Below are 20618 nucleotides of genomic sequence, written 5' to 3' on the forward strand. Positions count from 1 at the left end.
GCTATTAAATAGCAGAAAGCATATCTTAGTCACATTCACTAAATATCACAGCTATTAAATGACATTTCAGAAAGTCTGATCTAGAAGATATATATTATGGCAAGTGATAAACTGAAGGGGAATATCTTACCCACTCTTTTCCCTTCTTTCAAATCACGAAACATAGTGAGATGATACTAATAGACCAACTATTAAAGATGTAAACCATATTAAGGCAAAAACTAACAAAAATCAGAAAACTGAAATGACCAGAATTAGCAATATCTATTATGTTTCTAATAATCCAGACCAGAAACAATGATGCTTTAAACTGTACTTTGGTATCCAGAAAGGAAATACATTCTAGAGATATGGTTAAAGAATTCAAGAGACTGACCAAATATGGAGACAAAGGATGAATTAAAGAGACTTATCACAAAGAAAGGTAGGCACCACAGTATAGCTGGTACATTTTTAGTGTTGTAATTAACATGTAACTAAAAAGTATGCAATGCCAAAATGTAACCTTGCTCTGTTGCTTTATTTTATATGCCATTTCTAAGTGAAGCTGAAAGTAACTTTTTTAAGTGAAACTTAAAAAAAGGGTTGAAAGTAACTCTTTTTAAATGAAGCTGAAAGTAACTTACCAAAACTTCACCTGTGTACTATGCTAATAAATAAATATATTATTATATAATAGAAATATTCCAATCTTCTACATATCGTTATGTTGCTCAGGCTTGCCTCAAACTTGCAATCCTCCTGCCTCAGCCTCATAAGTAGTTGGGATTATAGGCATGCATCACCACAGTGGCCAATATATTATTAATATTGAACCTAAATCAACATTTAAGACATTAACATGAAATACACACAGTATACACATCAAGGATTAACATACTAAAGTACAGTCTCTAATTAGTTAAAAGGCCATTTAAAATTCAAAAAGAATTCTAATGACCTGTCTTAACTGCCCAAGGTTGCCTTTGCCATGCATGTACATTTGAGTTTACAAAAAAAGCAGAATCTGAAATGTTTAAAGATCAGATTTCCTGAGTATTTTTGTTACTTTAAAATAAAGGAAAATGCTTAAGTCAATTTTACCATACACTTAAAACATAAATTTAATAATAGAAAATTGCTAAACTGAGATTCTGTGACGCTACAAAGTCCATCAAATTTGAAGTCTCAAAGCACACAACCATATGGGTCATTGACTCAAGTAGCCTTAATGGTTTTATTAAGGCTTGAAAACAATAACTTGACCAAAGAGATGGTTTCTGTCTGGATTCATTGCCCCTAGGTTCTGACTCATGATAACTGGGACTGGGAAAAGTCATTTATGAAATAGCCCATAAGGACCCAAGAAGGGTGAAACACTGGGGTAACTTAGGTTTCAACCTTTCCACATCTATTAACCTGAGGCCATGAAGAGCAAGAAAGTTATTTGCCCTTAGTGTCTAGAAGAATGATCATTTCAATTTTTATCAGTAATAGTTTCTGAGTAAGTTTAAAAAATTCTTCCCAATAAAAATTAAACATTTCTCCAAGAAATGAAATATACCAAATAACAGTTTTTTCCTGGTTTGTCAAAACTTAAAATAAAACCTCAATACTTAAGTATAAATGGTGCAATTTTAAATTTCACGCTTTGAATGTGTCAACCTCAGTGGAGTTGACATTTTGTTATGTTTCATTAAACTAGCTCTCCTGTTGACAAACAGATTGAAATAAAGCATTGCTTACCATTAGAAAGCATATTTGCATGTAAATTTGGGACTCAGACCAACCCAAATGGTTTCAATTATCATCTCTCTGAATAAGTTGGAAGGGAGATAAAAGAAAAAGAATGTTATCTAATGTCCTTCCTACTTTTTGTTTTCTTGATTTTTTACATGTTTTAGTGACAGCTAGATATGTTGAGACAGACTTCTTAGACATGCTCAAATAATTTTTACTACAAAAGAAGATGTAAACTTTGTCATTTCAATCTAGGTTCACATAAATCTTAAGAGTGCATACTTTAAATATTTAAACAAATAATCCCTGAACAATTTACAAATGAGGTAAAGGGGATTCAAACAACCAAGATCATAAAACTACCCAGTTAGGGTAATCTGGAACCCAAACACTTAATGTCCAGCTTAATGCTTTTCCCACTAAAGTCTAATCTAGTGCATTTAATGATCACCACTGAGGAACAAACTACATGCATGGGCCATAGATCACTAGCAACATGGAGAAAGTGCATGGTCCTTGCCATCAATGAGTAGCCAGTCCACTGGGATAGTAAATAGAATATTATATAGCCAAGTTATGAGAAGATAGGAAGTTTATGATAACACAGCAAAAAGAGAAAAATTATTGAGGGCAAAAAAATGTGAAAGTTTTTTTTTGTTTGGAAGGTAAAGTATGAGTCAAGACAGCATTCTCAGTTTAGTGAATAATTACTACTATCAGCTTCACATAGAAAGATATTAGGACAAAAACCAGATACTGAAGGGCAAAAACTATCAGGCTTAGAATTTAACCTGAAGGTAAGAGGAATCCCATGAAAAGCAATATGATCTGAGGAAAGTTAAGAAAAATAGTTGTGGATTCCCAAGTCAAGAATGAATGAGTGAGAGCCCAGTAGCAGTACTAGGACAACTGTCCAAGTATAAGAGGAGGACCTGAACTAAAGATAAGAAATAGAGGTGCAGACTCTCTTACTTTGATGGTAAAACTATATATAAGAACTATACCTACCTTCACATAGTGATAACTTATTTAATATCTCAAATAATATTAATAATCACTGTAAATCCAAACTATACCACCATAGAACTTGCATGTATAAATAGAAAAACAATGAAAATTAAAATTTAGAAATATGCCATCTACCTAATATGAACCTAGTATCTTGCTGGCTGTTATCAGGGAGCTGGCACAAAAAATTTTTGGTTTTCACTGACTGTATTATCCCAAACAGCTGGAAGAATATCATTTTGCATTCAGAACACATAGTAATTGGGGCACATGTGTGTGTTGAATGGATGCAACTATCTTAATAAAATTTAAAATCCAAAAGTAACATTAGTTAACAACAAATATATCAAGACAATATTGAAGCACCAAATTCCATACAAGAAGTGTTACAGAAATTTAACAATTGGGTATAACAGTTTCATTTATTTGATGAGTCTTAAGATGGAAACTGAAATCATAGAAAAGTAAAATGAAGGAAATTTCAGATAAAAGATAAATGTGAACATTAAATAGCATACACAACAAAAAACCTAGCTCAATAAAATGGCAAGTAACTGTGAGAAATAAGATGAAGACAAAATTTTAGATCACTGAAAATCTTTAAAACCAAAAAGAGGTATTTAGCTTACATGTCTCATCACTTTGGAAGGCAGGGTAAGGGGATGAAATAATGCCAGTAACATATAAAGAAATTAGACATAACAATATATTGATTGATTCAAGAGAATACTTAAAACTAAGATAAAAGTGGTTGAAAGTAGGAGAAATGAACAAAGACAAAGTCTACTTCAAAAGATTGGTAGAACTCTAGTGCCGAAGTCCGGCTGCAGCAAACTAAGGGGGTGGGGGGATGAGGAGCAACTTACGTACATTGATACAGCAGGAGTGGGAGCCCCAGACTGTGGCACTCTAGAGCAACTGATAGGAAAGTTGTAGCCTAAACAAAACTCAAGAAAGAGGACTGACAAGACTCAGGCTTTCTAAGGGGATCTGGCTTGCATCCTCAGCTTCAGCACATACAGAAAACATGCTTGTGTTGGCATGCTAAGGATGACCAGTCAGTATGAGAACAACCAGAAATACTCAAGATTTCTAAGAGTGTTATCAATTAATTTACAGTAAAATATAGACTAGTAGTTCAGATATTCAGTTCAGTTGAGTTAATTTTTCTATTTAATTAGTGTCTTAATAACATACTGGAGCCAACCAAGCTGTCTGGTGAGTAGATTTACAGCAGAAAGCATCAAATACCACTGAAGGATATTTCATTTAGTTAGTGCTGAAGTATGATGAAAAACACTATACATAGAATACCTCTCTAGAATGCAAAATATTCCAAATGTCAGAAAGCTTTGGATAAATATGTTCAATTCTGCTATTTCAACTTTTTCTAGACTGGCTCTTCAGATATCTAAATAAAAATCACTGCATTTTTAAAATTTTAATGTTAATTTGTTAATGTTTCCAATTCTTTAGGCTCACCCTGTGATTCCCACCCCTTTACTGGGCTGTGTTCCCTGAATGGAAAATCATTGTCTTTCAATATATAAATACAGTTGATTTGGCTACAATGTAATCTATAGCTGGTCTTGGAACCAATTCACATCTAAGTTCAAAGCAAAAGGACATAACTGATTTCTTTCATCACGTGATGATTTTATCAGATTCTTAGTGTTAACAACCCCTTACTGCCACCTCTACCATATCACTTAGCCACATGTGCTAAGTGATATGGTAGAGGTCAGTGCCCAGTGTTATGGGAACACTCCAGGTTAAAGGCAGTGATCAAATCTTTACAGAAGGTCTGGAAAAGACTGACTCAGAGATAACATCTAAACTATTCTGACTTGGTTAAAAAATATATCCCATTGTCAGAATAGGAAGAAAAAAAGTTTAGGCAGATATACCCAATTGTATAAAACGAGAAAAACTGTCATGAACCATAAATAAGGACACATTCTACATGGCTGGTATAAGTCATACACAACAGACTTTCCTGCAAGTACTGGGAAATAATTCCTGGACCTTATTCTAGAAGTAAGCAAATCAAATAAATTTTGGAAGGGTAATTCTGCCACTATGGTGGGGGAAAAAGAGCTGGGTGGTAGTGTAGCTTAGTGGTCAAGTGAATGCCTAGCAGACACAGGCCCTGCATTCAGTCCTCAGCACTGCCAAAAAATAAAGGAAGGGTAAAAGTAATAGAAAGTAAGTAGCTTAATTAGAAATCCACTAAAATAGTCCAAGCAACACTATTAAAAACATGAGCTGAACAGCTGCAGAAGTGCAAAATCAAAAAGAATTAATTTTTTTTTCAGGAAAATAGGTATGAAGATAATGAGGATAGTAATTATGTATGCAAGGAAAATTTCAGTAGATAAGGATAAAACTCAGGTGATCATGTAAAGATACAATAGAAATAATGGGCATAATTATTCCTTGGAGAAAGTAAGCAATAAGAGGAAAATCTGACAGTTGCTAAAATATGTGTGTACACAGACACACACACATGTATAGATCTGAACATATGTGTGTGTGTAAAGCAAAACAGAAGGAACCAATACTACCACTTAGGATCATGAAGAGATCAGACCAAAACCATTTATGAGACCTTGTCAGTCCCACTACATGGAAGCACAAGTATCTACAGAGAGGTATTAAATTTGAAACTAAACTCTTCATGGTTATATAAACTTGGCAAGGGTAGAAAAAAACAGGTCAAGATTCCAGATATTTTATTTCCTAGTAGAGACAGTTATTGTGCAAAACACCTCATAAAGCATTTCAGAGTTCCCAGATCATCTCCTAATAACCATAATGGGCCGGGGAGTTGAGCTATAAAGAAAGGGAAGAGCAGCTGAAAGCCATGAGATTTTTTTGTGTGTGTGGGGGGGGACATAGGAATTCAATGAATAACTGCCAAGCAACGACAAGCCTGCATGATTCAGTAGATCAGGCACAACATAAGAAATGAGTAATCTGGAGTTAGGTAGGACCTTGTAAAGGTCATGGAAATAGGAAAATCCAAGATAGTTATATGACTAATGAAAAGAGTCAAACAAAGCACCCAAGTGGACAAAGAACAAGAGATGACCTTGAAGAATAATCACATATTTGAAGACAGAGAAAAATGTCATAAAATAACAATTACCAATATTATCTATGTGACTAAAAAGGAGGCATAGAAATAAGATGAACAGTCTGGTAAGAGCATATACCTGAATGATCAACAGACTCAAGGTGGGTTTTTAAAGACAGTAACTGCAGTAGATTATTTAATAGGATTAAGAACTATTTAGATTTAATCAAAAGAAGTCCTTCTGTATAATGCCAATGGTGGTAAAAGTAGTATAAAAATAATCATGAACATACAAGAAGTCTTTCCCATAGACCACTTCTTATATAATTATACGGGCTAACCTGACCTTTTCTATAACATAGCTCATGTCCTTACAGATACAGTAGACTGGACCGAAAAAGGAAGAAAAAAAAAAGTCTGTGCTAATTATGAAATAACAGAAAACAGAAATATCTTACTGGCAAAGCAACAAAAAAATAAGAAGGAAATCACCTATTGATATTTAATATAGTTATTGACTGGATCACATGAAAGTGCTGATATTAACTTTCCTGACATATAAAGTATCAATTCCATATAGTTTAATCTATTTTAGAAACAGAAAAATAGAATTACTCATAAAACCTCAACAACTAGGATTTAAGTTCAAGCACATGGGTTTTTCAATTATTTATAGAATTAATATGCCAGCAATGTTTCATAGAAAAAAAGGTTTTACATTTTCTTGAAGCAAAAAAGTACAAGCATAATTTTTTTGTGGTTTCTAACTCAGGAAAAAAAAAGTTTAATGTATTTATTTTAAAACTTAGTTCAAAAAAAAAAAAACTACAATCCTTCATAAAATGCCTAAATATTTTAAATTTCTTTTAAATTTCTTAAGAATTACACCTATAACAGAATTCATGAATTTGACATAACTATATTCAAAAACAGCAGCTCCAGAATTTCTGATGAAGATGACCATGTAGAGTCATTTACCAGAACTTGATTAAATTTAGAAATAAGAGAAAACATTTTCCTCAATGTAAGTTGATAAGGCAAATGAAGACTAACAAATACAATGCAAAGATAGATACTTTTTTACAAGGATAGAGAGCATTCTAATCAAATATAATTCATAAACCATTTTAAGATATTTATTAAAATTAATATACACTTATTTTAAAAGATAACTTTCCACAATTACTTTGGGTGAATAAATTATGCAGTATCTCATCTAAAACACAGCCATCAAAACATTAAGAAAGAGTAAAATATTTTAAAAGATTTTAACAAGTCACTTCATCTCTAGCCAGGACACACAATTGTTTCATTATACTACTGGTAAGTAACAAACAAAAGGTTCAGTAGAAGGCATCCTAAATTCTGCCACTCTTCCTTTGCTTGTAAGAGTATTTTTCTGACATTGTAGAAGATATCCCTACAGGTCTATAGTTGAAGGAGCTATTAGCCAAATGAAACAAATCATCTTGTTGAGACCAATTTCTATTTGTCTTCAACGTTCACTTCCCCTTTAAAAAAAAAAAAAATCCTTGACTTTCCACTTTGTACTAAAATTTTTTTCTACTAAAAAAATCATAAGTAAACCTCCAGGCTAGCCATTGTTATACTCAACTGTGACTCAAAGTTTAAGGCACCTTTTCCCACTAAAACTGTATTCAGTTCATTTCTTACATTCCATCCCCACTCCCAGGACAGTTCCTAATGTGGCAGGTTTTCAACGTAAGTTGAATAAATATTTACTTTTTGATAAAATAAAAGGATAAAGCATAAATATGCCCCAGATTTTTCATTACATTCATGACTGTATGACTGTTAAACACTCAACTTCAGCCTGAAGAAAACCACTTGTGTTAAGAGCAAAAGAGAATATATTGCTTTCTACATCTCTCAAAGGACAAGATTATCTTTTTTGAGATAATCATCCCATCAACTTAATGCAACCTACTTACAAATGCTTTCTTTTAAACAAACTAAATATTATAACTTTGGTTAATATACTAATAAAGCTTCATTAAACACATTTTAAATAAAAATTTTATCTTAACTCTAAAATTTAAATAGCCAAGAAAATTTAATGTGTACTCTTAATATTAACTGTTAGGTAAATGCATTCATTGTGAATATTTAAATGCACTGAATTATTAAACACTAGGATCAATGTAGTTCTGTCACTAACTAGCTACACAGTAATTAGGAAAGTTCTAGCATTCATTGATTCATTCCGTATCTACAAAATGACAAGACATGGCATATATCTCTAAAATCCCAAACAGATCTTAACCATCTATGATGCAATATTTTAACTAAATACACACTAAATCATTGGCACTCACAAATCTCACATTTCATTACTAGTGACAATGAATAATAATCCCTTCCTTATAAGGATTACATAAGATAATATTTATAAAGGAAAATCAAGAATTTCAATTAATATAACAGAGTGGACTTATCACCCAGCATTCTTACTTCAACTACTGGTTCGTGGCAATTTCCTTCAAGAAAGACTTATTAATACCAACAATATTTTTATAAGGTACTGAACTTTGAAATGCAACCTTTTAAGTATGAAACTTATCAAAGCTAAACAATAATCAGGCTGGCCAGACCACACAGTGGCCAAGAAGTAGGCAAGAAGTCAAAATCCAATGCCACTAAGTGTGTGATTTTGGACAAGTGACTCTAATCTTGCTGGGTGTCCATTTCTACATCAAAAAACAAACAAACAAAAAAGGTTTAACTACTTAGGTTAAAAACAAAAAACAGGACTTAACGACTTCATAAGGATTTAAATCAGTTAAAACAATATATGATAAATAGTAACTGCTAAACAAATGTAGCTATTATTATTGAGGAAAAGTAAATTTCAAGGAAAATTCAGTTTTCCTTGAAAATTTAGGAAAAGTAAATTTTTTACTTGCCTGTAGTGCTTCTACTTACCCTTAAAAGAACTAGTCCAACCAATCCTCCTTTGTGATATCCTTGAATTCTATACAAATTAAATATTCATTCTTTTGAATCCACAATGTACATTCAACTAATTGCACACCAACAACATGCACAAATTATATACTCAGAATCATACAATCTTGAGCCAAACTATAAAGGTCACCTGATTCCAATTCAAGCACTTTTGATGCAATGTGTTTACTTTTCATAAGGTCATTTTTAGAAATACAAACCACTGATTTTCATATCTTGATTAAAGATTTTTAAAAATTACAATCAGATATTAAGATTAACTTTTTGAGTCTCAATATAAGAATAGCTAACAGTTTTAACAATAGTTAAAACTGCTTCAGGGGCTTGGAGTTGTAGCTCAGTAGTAGAGCCTTTCCCTTAGCGTGTGTGAGGCACTGGGTTCAATCCTCAGCACCACACAGAAATAGAAAAATAAAATAGAGGTATGGAGTCCATCTACAACTATAAAGTATATTAAAAAAAAAAAAAACAAACTGCTCCACACTTTACTAAATCATAAGTTTAGAGCCAAAGTACTTAATCTACTATAACAATAAAATTACAATTGTTTCATATAAATAAAAACATATAGATATAAAATTAGGATATTTTCAGTGAATGAGGGGTATTCTTTAAGAATTGTAATAATATAATATAAAAGACTAAAAATTCTGAATCTAATAAGTGATTATAGCAGGCTTGTAAGACACAAATTAATATAAGTCCAGTGACTTTCCTATGCATCAGCAATAAAAAAGAATAACTTAAATTAAAAACATGCTATTTTCTGAGCATGGCAATGCATACCTGTAATACCAGTGGCTCCAGAGACCGAGGCAGAAGGATTGCAAGTTCAAAGCCAGCCTCAGCAAAAGCGAGGTGCTAAGCAACTCAGACCCTATCTTTAAATAAAATACAAAATAGGGCTGGGGATGTGGTTCAGTGGACAAGTGCCCTTCAGTTCAATTCCTAGTACTAAAACAACCAAACAATCATGCTATTTACATCAACATATTAAAAAAAATACTTAGATATAAATCTAACAAAATAGACACAAGAAGTGATGACCAAAATTAAAGAACTAAAGAAAAAAAAAACGGAGAGCTATTCCACGTTCAAGAATAGGAAGACGGAGTAGGGAGGATAGTAAGGGCAGCAGAATAGAATAGACAATATGATTGATGTATGTACATTCCATGTATGTATTATATATCAAAATGCATTCTACTGTCATGTATGACTTAAAAAATAAATAAATAAAAAATTAAAAAAAAAGAATAGGAAGACACAATATTGTCAAGATGTCAGTCCTTCTCAACTTGATCTACATACTCAATATAATCTCAATCCAAATCCTAGTACATTATCTTGTTTTCCAGTGTCTTTTTATTTTTTTCTTTTTAGGTATACATGACAGTAGAGTATATTTTGTCATATTATACATATATGGAGTATAACTTATTCTAATTAGGATCTCATTTTTGTGGTTGTACATTGTGGGAAGTTATTTTGTGAATTAAAAAAAAAAAAAAAAAAAAAAAAAAAAACCTGATTCCAAAGTTTATAAGGAGAGGCAAAAGTCCGTTCCATGGATAGATAAAATTTGGGTCATAGGTTGCTTTAACTGCCTGGGTGAAAAATCTGGATTAACTTGGCAAGCAAAGGGGACATATGGAAGGTTTTAGAATAAAGGAAAGATCTGAGTTTTTCAATTAGCCAAAAGCTGAATGTCATTCAGGAAAGAGGGCCAGGTCCTCTGGTATATGTATAGGGGGCATAATAGCTCAAATAAACCTCCCCTCATGTAGCATCATCAAAGAGCTGATGATGTGATCATGGCCCACCATTGGAGTACCCCCTGGGGAGAAAGCATATCTTAAATAAGGCCCTACCAGGTGTCCACAGGCTCACTAGAGAGACAGCCCAATGTGAGTGGGCATAGATTTGTTCAACATTACAGTGTGACCACCCTGATGTGGGAGAAAGGCCAGGGCCCTGCCCAGCTTAGGCAGGTCATACAGATGTGAGGGTCCTCAGCATTATAGCATGTTTGAGTGCCTCCCTGAAAAGTGATTCCACAGAACAGAAGCTAGCTAGGCAGTGGAGAAGCCACAAAAATTCAGCTGCCCTGCACCAGCTGCCTCCTTTGCTAGCTCCAGCCATCCCACCCCTCAATGTTATCTCTGCATGTCAAGAATTTCACGTACATGTGTTTAGTATTTGTTCTGTGGAATACCCTCTGTTAAGCAAAAAGCTCCTATCACAAAGAAATGAAGATAAAACAAAATAAAATAAGAAAAGGCAAAAGACCCATAATAGACAATACAATATTGAAGAACAAAATTATACAACTGACAGTAACTAATTTTAAGTAATCAAGACAGTAGAGTATTGGTGAAAGAAAAAAAAATAGTTCAATAAAACAGAATACAGAGTCCATAAATAGACCCACATAAATATAGTTACTCTGTCTTTGACAAAGGAACAAAGGAAATTCAATGAATAAAAGATGGTCTTTTTGGGCTGGGGTTGTGGCTCAGTGGTATAGCACTTGCCTAGCATGTGTGAGGCACTGGGTTTGATTCTCAGCACTACATATAAATAAATAAAATAAAGGTCCATCAACAACAAAAAATTCAGAAGATTTTTAAAAAGGATATTTTTCAACAAATGGTGCTAGAATTGGACATTCGTATGCAAAAAGAAAAAAAAATGAATCCTGACATAGACTTTACACTCTTCACAAAAACAGAATCAAATGGATCATAGACTTAAATGTAAAAGATAAAAGTATGTCATAAAAGGCTACATATGAGAAAACATAGATGAACTTTGATATGGCATTGACTTTTTATATATAACACCAAAGGCATGCTCTCAAGAAATAGTTGATATGCTAGACTTAATTACAAGTAAAATTTCTATTCTTTGAAAGATAATATCAAGAAAATGAGAAAACAACACACAGACCAGAAGTAAATATTTACAAAAAACATCAGATAAAGACCAAAATGAGAAAAATCTTTGCCACCTGCACCAAAACGAGAAAATCTTTGCCACCTGCACCTCAGAGCATTAATCTTCAGGATATATAAAGAACCCAAAAAACTTAACACCACAAAAACAAATAACCCAATTAATAAATGGGCAAAGAAACTGCACAGACACTTCACCGAAGAAGAAAAATAATTGGTCAATAAACACATGAAAAATATTCAACATCACTAGCAATTAGAGAAACGCAAATTAAAACTACATTGAGATTTCATCACACTCTAGTCAGAATGGCAATTATTAAAAATACAAGGTATATAAATCTGTGGTCAGTGTATAAGTCTATGAATCATCACTTTGTGATTTCCTTCATACTACTGATTTTTAGAAATCCTTCCATGTCTTGAGATAACTATTCACTTAAACTTAAAAAAAAAAAAAAGAATACAAGTAACAATAAATGCTGGCAAGGTTGTAGGGGGGAAAGGTACACTCATATACTGCCAGTGCAACCACTCTCGAAAGCAGTATGGAAATTCCCTAAAAAACTTGGAATGGAACCACCATTTGATCCAGTTATCCCACTCCTCGACCTATACCCAAAGGTCTTAAAATTAGCATACTATAGTGATGTAGCTACAACAATGTTTAGAGCAGCTAAATTCATTGGATTAGCCAAACAGGAATGAAGGGAAGGGGGAAGAAATGGGATTAGCCAAACAGGAAGGAAGGGAAGGGGGAAGTAATGGGAATGGGCATAGATTTGTTCAACATTACAGTGTGACCACCCTGATGTGGGAGAAAGGCCAGGGCCCTGCCCAGCTTAGGCAGGTCATACAGATGTGAGGGTCCTCAGCATTATAGCATGTTTGAGTGCCTCCCTGAAAAGTGATTCCACAGAACAGAAGCTAGCTAGGCAGTGGAGAAGCCACAAAAATTCAGCTGCCCTGCACCAGCTGCCTCCTTTGCTAGAATGAATGGGACATAATTTTCCTATGTTCATATATGCATACATGACCAGTGTAACTCCACATTGTATACAACCACAAGAATGGGAAATTATACTCCATGTACATATGTCAAAATACATTCTACTGTCAGGTACAATTAAAAAGAACAAATTTAAATTTTTCAAAAAAGAACCAACCTTCAATCAATCAAATACTAAGGAATAGTCTCTAATATTCTGTTACCTAAACCTCTTTAGGAAAGTAGCAGAGAGAAGTCAAAGGCAGAGGTCTGGTAAGAAAACCAAATCTCTGCCACTATTATGGCAAATGCTAAAGTCTGCACAGCACCCATTCTTCAAACTTCACATCTGAGTATCACTCAGCTACAAAAAACACCTCTAATTTCTCAATGTTTCTTATGTCTATATTTTCTTGTAAGGATGGTCTAAGGACTGCTAGCTTTAGACTTATTCTGAAACTTCGCCCCACAATAATGAGGCTCCAGCAAGCATTTTTATCAAATATCATGAGTAATTCATGATGTAAACTTGTGTTTAACAGCTAGACTCTTGGGACTGGGGTTGTAGCTCAGTGGTAGAGCTCTTGCCTAGCATGTGTGAGGCACTGGGTTCAATCCTCAGCACCACATACAAAATAAATAAAATAAAGGTATTGTGTCCATTTACAACTAAAAAATATATATTTTTAAAAAGCTAGAATCTTAATCCACTCTACAAAACTCAGTAGAAGTTACCACTACATGATCTCCCCAAATTAGAATTAATTTATTTCTTCTGTACTGTTTGAAATTATGTGTAGTTCTCTTATAACGTTTACTACCTTATCACTTCCCAATACTCCTCCTTACCTTCTCTCTGAAGGAAAACTTTCTCATTAATTCTGATTAACTATGGCAGAAGATTACTACTTGTTTTTCCTCCAATAGATCATTGCTTAATTCCGGCAGTTATTACAGGATGCTACATAGATAAAACGAGCTGAAATACCTACAATTCCAGGAGCTAACTCTAATCTACCTAATGTTCTCCCACAGATTATGATGAATGATGATTTTTTATTAAAAAGTGGTCTGTAATCTTCTAAAAGAATATAACAAATGGTTTTATTCCTTTAATAAATTTTCTAGAGTATTTTCACAATTTGAAAGCATAAAAACTAAGAGTGAGATCAGTATTTTTAGTCTAGATTAAAATCCTATTGCTATTTGCTCAGAACATAAGGACTTTATTATATGCACAAGCATCTATGGAGTTTTGTTCTGCATCTGTATCAGAGAGCAGAATGAATTTATAATTGATTAAATTATAAAATAAAAATGTCCCAAGAGTTTCTTTACATTCTGGAGTAGTATTTAAGACAACACTGAAGTACTCAGCCAAACCTAACAAAAAATTTCCAAATATTACCTACATGATATGTAAAAAATAAAAAGAGAAATGACAAAGGGAATCAAACTAAAGAAAACAAAAGGGCAAGGAAAAAAACAGTAGAAACCAAGACTAAACTTCATTTAATTTGAAATATGCTTCTATTCTGAAAAAAAAAAAAAAAAAAGTTCAAAGTGAAGCTCCACAATCATGAATGTTAAGAATTAGGCTAGGCACAAAGGCATGGTCCTTTAATCCCAGTTACTGTGAGGAGCGTCACAAGTTCAAGGATAGCCTGGGAAACTTAGGGAGACCTTGTCTCAAAATATGAAATTAAAAAAGCTTAGGAGAAGGCTGTGGCTGTAGCTCAGTGGCAGAGTGCTTGCCTAAAACATGTAAGGCACTAGAGCTGATCCTCAGCACTGCATAAAAATAAATAAATAACGGATTCTGTCTATCTACAACTAAAAAATTGGAAAAAATAAAAAAGATCTGGATTTAATTCAGTAATAGAACACTCGACTATTGTGTGCAAAGCCCTGAGTTCAATCTCTAGCACAGCAAAAAAAGTGTTAGATGGTGCTTTAATCCCCATCAGTTTTTACTTCTTTTTATCTAGGAGAAATTTAGAATCCTTATCAAAGTTGAGTGATTTTACCAAATTCACATAATAATGGGCAGAATCTGGATCTCCTGAGTTCATGTCTAGTGTGTCCTTTTTATTACATTGTTAGGCCTAAACAATGTAAAAACTGTTGTCACTTCAACCAAGCTGAATCCTAAATAAATTCAATATGTTCACTTTATTAAGTGGTCAAACCTTTTGTTTTGAAGAATTCCAGGCTCTGACTACACTTGCATATACCGACATTATCAATTTCATATCTAGGAAAGATAGAGTCAAGTAATTAGCTCTGAAGTATAAGCAATGCCAGAATGAACACAGCCAAATATCTGATCCCCAGTCTGAAACATTCTGAGAATAAGCATAAGACTACATTTGTTTAAGATATAATTACCTCTTTTGAATTGGCAGGAGAAAGGTTCTATTGCTACTATTCCAGAACACAAGAAACAAGTTCATATTCAGCTTCTTTGTGACTATGATGAATTTAAGGATTTTAAATTACACCATCTTCAATTTTTTTAGACCAAGAAGTAAAAAGTTGATCTTAAATTTAAGAAACTGAGATCAGAGTTTGAGTTCAGACTACTACCTCAAGTAAATAATTTCCTATTTCTGAACCCCATATTTGTCTGTAATATTCAAGAGGATAGAATGGTTGATCAAGATTTGGTTCCTACCAGTTCCCTCTCTTTGTCTAATTTCATTGATGCAAAAAAAAAAAAAAAAAAACCTCTCGTAAGACACACAAACTACATACTATTCACTGAGGTTTAAAATACATAAACAGAGGGCTGGGATTGTGGCTCAGCAGTAGAGTGATGGCCTCCAACATGTGAGGCTCTCGATTTGATTCTCAGCACCACATAAAAATCAATAAATAAAATAAAGTATTGTGTACAGCTATAACTAAAAAATAAACATTAAAAAAATAAAATACATAAATAATGCTTAAAGTGAAGTATGTTATCTGGTAGACTGCACAGGAACTATATTATTTAAGATCTTTGTTTTACATTCATTTCATTTTCTAAGTCATTAAAAAGTTAATCATCACACAATAACCAAAATGAAACTTGACAATATTTGGCCCTGAAAAAAATCATGGCTGACAAGAGCCAAATTCCAAGACATAAGCCCTGCAGATGAGGATTTAAAAGCTTTCACACCATGAAGTAACTTGACAGTTTTGAACTATGCTAGCTAGAGCCCTGTGATCTTGGAAACAACAAAGACTTAAAAAATAAAAATAAAAACCATCGTTTTGGGTTCTAGAAAATGACTTACTGCAATAGAACCACCATTCCCCATAGAACTTAAATAAGGTTCACAGTCTAGTCTTCCACCCAGCTCCTGCGAATTTACCTATGACAAAGCCAGAATCTAGACCCTCCAAATTCCCTGTTTCATAAATGACGTCCTGAACTGCTTATCACAACCAATCGTGGAAAACAAGTGCTTATTAATCAGACTTTGATTAAGAGTCTCTTCCTAGAAGTCCCTGGACGTTGGCTTGCACTCAGTCTGAAACAGCACACAAACCACTGTTAACAGCTCCTCAAAATAGGCTGCCTCAGAGAAAAACATTCTCTGGTTAGTGTCCATAATAACACCAGTCTTTCATCTTACTTCTCCATATGTGGTTATTTCTAGCGTTATTACCCTGCCCTATAAAAGAGAACGTTTTTTGTCTAACCTTTGAGACCCTTGCTGATCCCATGATCAAGGCATTCTCTCTACTATGATAGATCTTTCCTCCATACCTTTGTGATTTTTCCTTTCGGATAAAATCTGTTCTTACTAATTGGGATTTTTAAATTTCACATCCTTTCAATTCTGAAATGGCTGAGTTTGAAAGATAACCTGATTTTGTGTTCACTTGGAGACACTAAAGGTATTTCTAATTCTCGGTCTCTGTCCTGCGGCTGAAAAAGAAGGCGGGGAGGAGGTGATGAGCTGGGCAAGGTCAACTCTAGGTACACTTGGCGCCACGGGCCATACACACTGATGGGCCAAGAAGAGGCAGGCTACCCACTCGGTACTTCCTGCCAGATCCACTCCCACCCTCCGCCCTCCTAGTCTCGCGGCTGGTCAGGACGGATGCTGATTCCCCAGGAGCTCTGACACTTGGGGCGGGTAGTGGGTCCTGCACAGAGGTTCACCGGGTGCTCCAGCCAGTTCCATTCTAAGCAGGGCACTCAACCGCCTCCCCTCACAGGAGACTTCCTGGCCATTTCTCTCCCACAGTTGTTACTCCTGCCTTCACAGAAGAACTCACCATGGCGCCAAGGACGGGTAGTGGACCAGACACCCCGGAGCCGCCGGATCTCCCCTGCCGGTGTTGCAGAGGGGAACCTCTAGAAACCGCGAGGAAGAAGGTCTTCCGGCTCTGCCGGAAGTTTGCCTGCGCGGGACAGGAAGTTCCTCCTCCTCCTGAACGCCGGCAACCCCACGCTACGCAGAGGTGAAAATACGTAGGACGTCCTCTAAAGCAACTTCCGTGGTGCTAGGTTAGGGGCTAGGGGTGGTGCTGACCTTGAGAGGTGCGGGGAAGGCGCAGGCGCAGCACAGGTAGGTGGGCGGGTGGAGCGCCCTTGCCGCGCCTAAGACGATTCTGAGGTAGGTTGGGTGGTTTCGGAAGGAGCGCATTCTCCCTCTGGGAGGTGACGGAAGCACAAGTAGGTGGCTCGGGTGAGAGTCGACCCCTATATCCAGCGGATTTAGTGAGGATAAAGACCATATTGGGTCTTGTTCTTCCTGATACAATGCCGTAATTGCCTCGGCTTGTAGCCAGTGCCCTGTCTCATTGTACCCTTTCGCTTTTCTGATTTCGTCCCTTTGGGGAGTCTCGCCTTTTCGGTAGACCTGTTGTCCTTCTGTGGTTTTCATTTCCTGTCTTAGTGTGTCCAGCTCTACTCCCTCAGGTCAATGGAATCTGACCGTGAGAAGTTTCTTCATTATTCAGACACCAGCTGGAGCCAGAAGGACATCTACGAAGAACGGAGTAACCAAGAAGAGAATTCTACCTGTTCATTATATTCCAATATGGACGTTTTCTTTTTGGCTATTAAAAAAAAAAAAAAAAAGGAAACGAAATTACCAAGTGGAAAGAAAGGAAATTACCCCCAGTCAACTCTTTATGCCTTTTTATTATAATGAGATATAGTCCTGGAGGCAGGTTTGAAATGGGTATGCAGAGCACCATCAACCCAGAAGTACATGGGGATCTTTACTTAAGTTGTGGCTATCTGTAATCTCATCCATTTCTTTTTGCTGTAGAGTCAAGTTTTGTCATGAAGTTGGAACTGAGACCGGAAGCTAAGAAGCTTCAGAAGAAGTTAGAAATGGTTATGGATTTTCAGTTTCACCCTTCTTACCAGAGTATCTGGAGGGAATGATATGAATGTCGTAAATGGCCCAAAGACCTTGAGAATTAGAGGTCTGAACCATCCAAAAGAAGCAGGCATGGAGCAGTTGCTATCTATTAGAAAGGGGGTTCAGAGACTGGTTGTGTGAGTTATGTTGTCTTTTACTTTAAATTTTGTGTGTGTTGAGGGGGTACATAGCATTATAAGGTGGGAAGATACAGAAATCCTAAATACTGACAGAAACAACTGGAAGCAGGAGGGGGCTGAGGAATAGTTTGTGAAACAAATTCTGCTGAGGATCAATCCAGAACTTCCCTGAGGGTTCAACTTCTGCTGTGTAGGGACTAGGTTGTAAATAGGCAAGCCCCAGGGCATCTACAGATGGTTAAGTGTGTAAGAGAGGGGTTGTAGTTGTCTGCTAGTGGATCTGTGGGAAGCAGGTGCTATCCTTGAGGAAGAAAAGGTGGAGAAGGAAAGTGGCTATCAGCCTGTCAGTGACAACACATCCTGTGAAGTCTTACTCTTTCATTTCTGACAGTGTGGTTCTTCTTATATCTGTCCTCAACCTGGCAGCCTCATTGAGGTTCACAAAGCATCTCTTTCTATGTGACAGTAACATTGAAATTATTATCAGGATAGATTCTCTTCTTGCCAGGGTAAACCAAGAAAATAAATCACTTTTTGTTATCTGCTTATCATTTTTTATATGCCATGGGGTTCTATATTCGTTATTAAGTATAAAGCACATTGATAAATACTCCTTGGTTAATATCCTTTAATATTCATGTTTCACAGTTATCTTTATTACATCATTATAAATCTTATACAAGTAGTATTTTAATGATTTAAATGCATATAATATATTTTAATGCAGTGTCACCCAATCCCTTTCTTATCCTATAGAAAAACAGTATTTTCTATTCTTTACCTGTCTTAAAGGAATTTTCCTGTTTCCATTTCTTAAAATAGAAGTCTTTGACAAAGATTCAAAGAAAGGGAAGAGTTATGAAAGGGGGAAAAAGGTGTGAATGATGAAGATTAAAAAGAAACTCAGTAGTTTTAACAAGGGGTTGGGAGCATAATCATTGAGAAACGTCTTGGTTGCTTACTATTAGGACTTAATTTAAAAAGTTGAAATGTCCTGAGAGAAATCTTCCCAAATATTTAGAAGTGCCAACAGGAAGTTGCCTCCTCTCTTAATACTCACATTGACCTGGAACTCTTACAACCTTTAAAACGTTATTACTTTTTTCAAAATTCAGTCCATAGTTTTTGCAAAATGTACTGCTTAGTTTCTCCTCTAAGAAACTGTTCACTGTTCTTTCTCTCATTTAATAAGTGTGATTATTACATGCTTTCTTTTTTTTCTGTCATTTATATATATATTTTTTTTAGAGAGAGAATTTTTTAATATTTATTTTTTTAGTTTTCGGCGGACACAACATCTTTGTTTGTATGTGGTGCTAAGGATCGAACCTGGGCCACACGCATGCCACGAGAGCGCTCTACCGCTTGAGCCTCATCCCCAGCCTTCCTGTCATTTATATTGTTTTCCAATAACCACCTAGAGAACTGGGATCTTGTTTTTGTTCTGTTTTGCCATCTTCCTCTATAAGAAATACCTTAATGCTGTGGACAAAGATCATTTCAGTTAAATTGCACTTAAAATTCTTTGTGGACAAGATGTTAGTTGTCATAATACTTTAAATGATAAAAAGTAGTTGCAGTCTTACTTATAACAATAAGATTAGTCACATTCTGTTATATATGCTTAGTGGGATATTATCTGTTTTTAAAAGCCATTAGACTAGAGTTTCTAATGGAAAATGTTTAAATTTCTAAGTTAAAAGAGCATTTTATGGACTATGTTTTCCCCCCAAATTCATATATTGAAACCCTAACCCACAATGACACAACATAAATAGATAGGAACTTTGGAAGGTGATTTGTCATGAGGGTGGAGCCCTTATGATACAATAATGACTTTATAAGAAGAGATACAAGTGATCATGTTTTCCCTCTTTTCTCCATCATGTGAGGACAAAGTAAGTACACAGCTATCTGCAGTTCAAGAAGAGGGCCCTGTCCAGAGCCCATCCATGCTGGCACCCTAATCTCTAACTTCCTAGCATCCAAACTATTAGAAATGTATTCTATTGTTTGACTTACCCAGTTTATGCAAAATAGTGCTCAGGGTGGGTTTTTGTTTGTTTGTTTAATTTTTTCTTTTTTTGTAAATGGACAGAATGCCTTTATTTTATTTGTTTATGTGGTGCTGAGGATCGAACCTAGCATGCGAGGCAAGCACTCTGCTGCTGAGCTACAGCCCCAGCTCAGATGGTTTTGTTTTGTTTTTGTTTTAATTTAGGTAAAGAATAGATCAGTTTGGCTTTTGTTTCTAAAATTTTGCTTTTTAACATTCACCTATATTGCTCTCATCTTTCTAGTTTGGGGAAAAATTTTTTTCAGAAGCATATTGCAACCTTTTAATGATTGAATAGCCTCCCTGAATCTCCTTTGTTTCTA

General features: G+C 35.1%; 1 protein-coding gene across 8 annotated transcripts in view; it reads right to left on the reverse strand.

Moving 5' to 3' along the window:
- The window catches only part of Tmem161b (transmembrane protein 161B), a 65183-nt gene extending 48066 nt beyond the window's left edge, over window positions 1-17117 (reverse strand). For 3 of the 8 annotated variants that reach the window (XM_026409030.2, XM_026409034.2, XM_077796178.1), the window contains exons 1-3: window positions 17003-17117; window positions 8747-8795; window positions 1726-1794 (exon numbers count right to left, since the gene is read on the reverse strand). In XM_026409030.2, the coding sequence (XP_026264815.1) occupies window positions 1726-1746 (21 nt within the window). In that variant the 5' untranslated portion in view covers window positions 1747-1794; window positions 8747-8795; window positions 17003-17117. Of the gene's footprint in view, window positions 1-1725; window positions 1795-8746; window positions 8796-14919; window positions 14931-17002 lie in introns of those variants that run through there. The other 5 variants (XM_026409036.2, XM_026409039.2, XM_026409031.2 and 2 more) reach the window with 3 other exon arrangements.
- Window positions 17118-20618: the final 3501 nt, after the last annotated feature.

This window comes from Urocitellus parryii, chromosome 1 (genome assembly GCF_045843805.1).
Source record: "Urocitellus parryii isolate mUroPar1 chromosome 1, mUroPar1.hap1, whole genome shotgun sequence".
Lineage (NCBI taxonomy): Eukaryota > Metazoa > Chordata > Mammalia > Rodentia > Sciuridae > Urocitellus > Urocitellus parryii.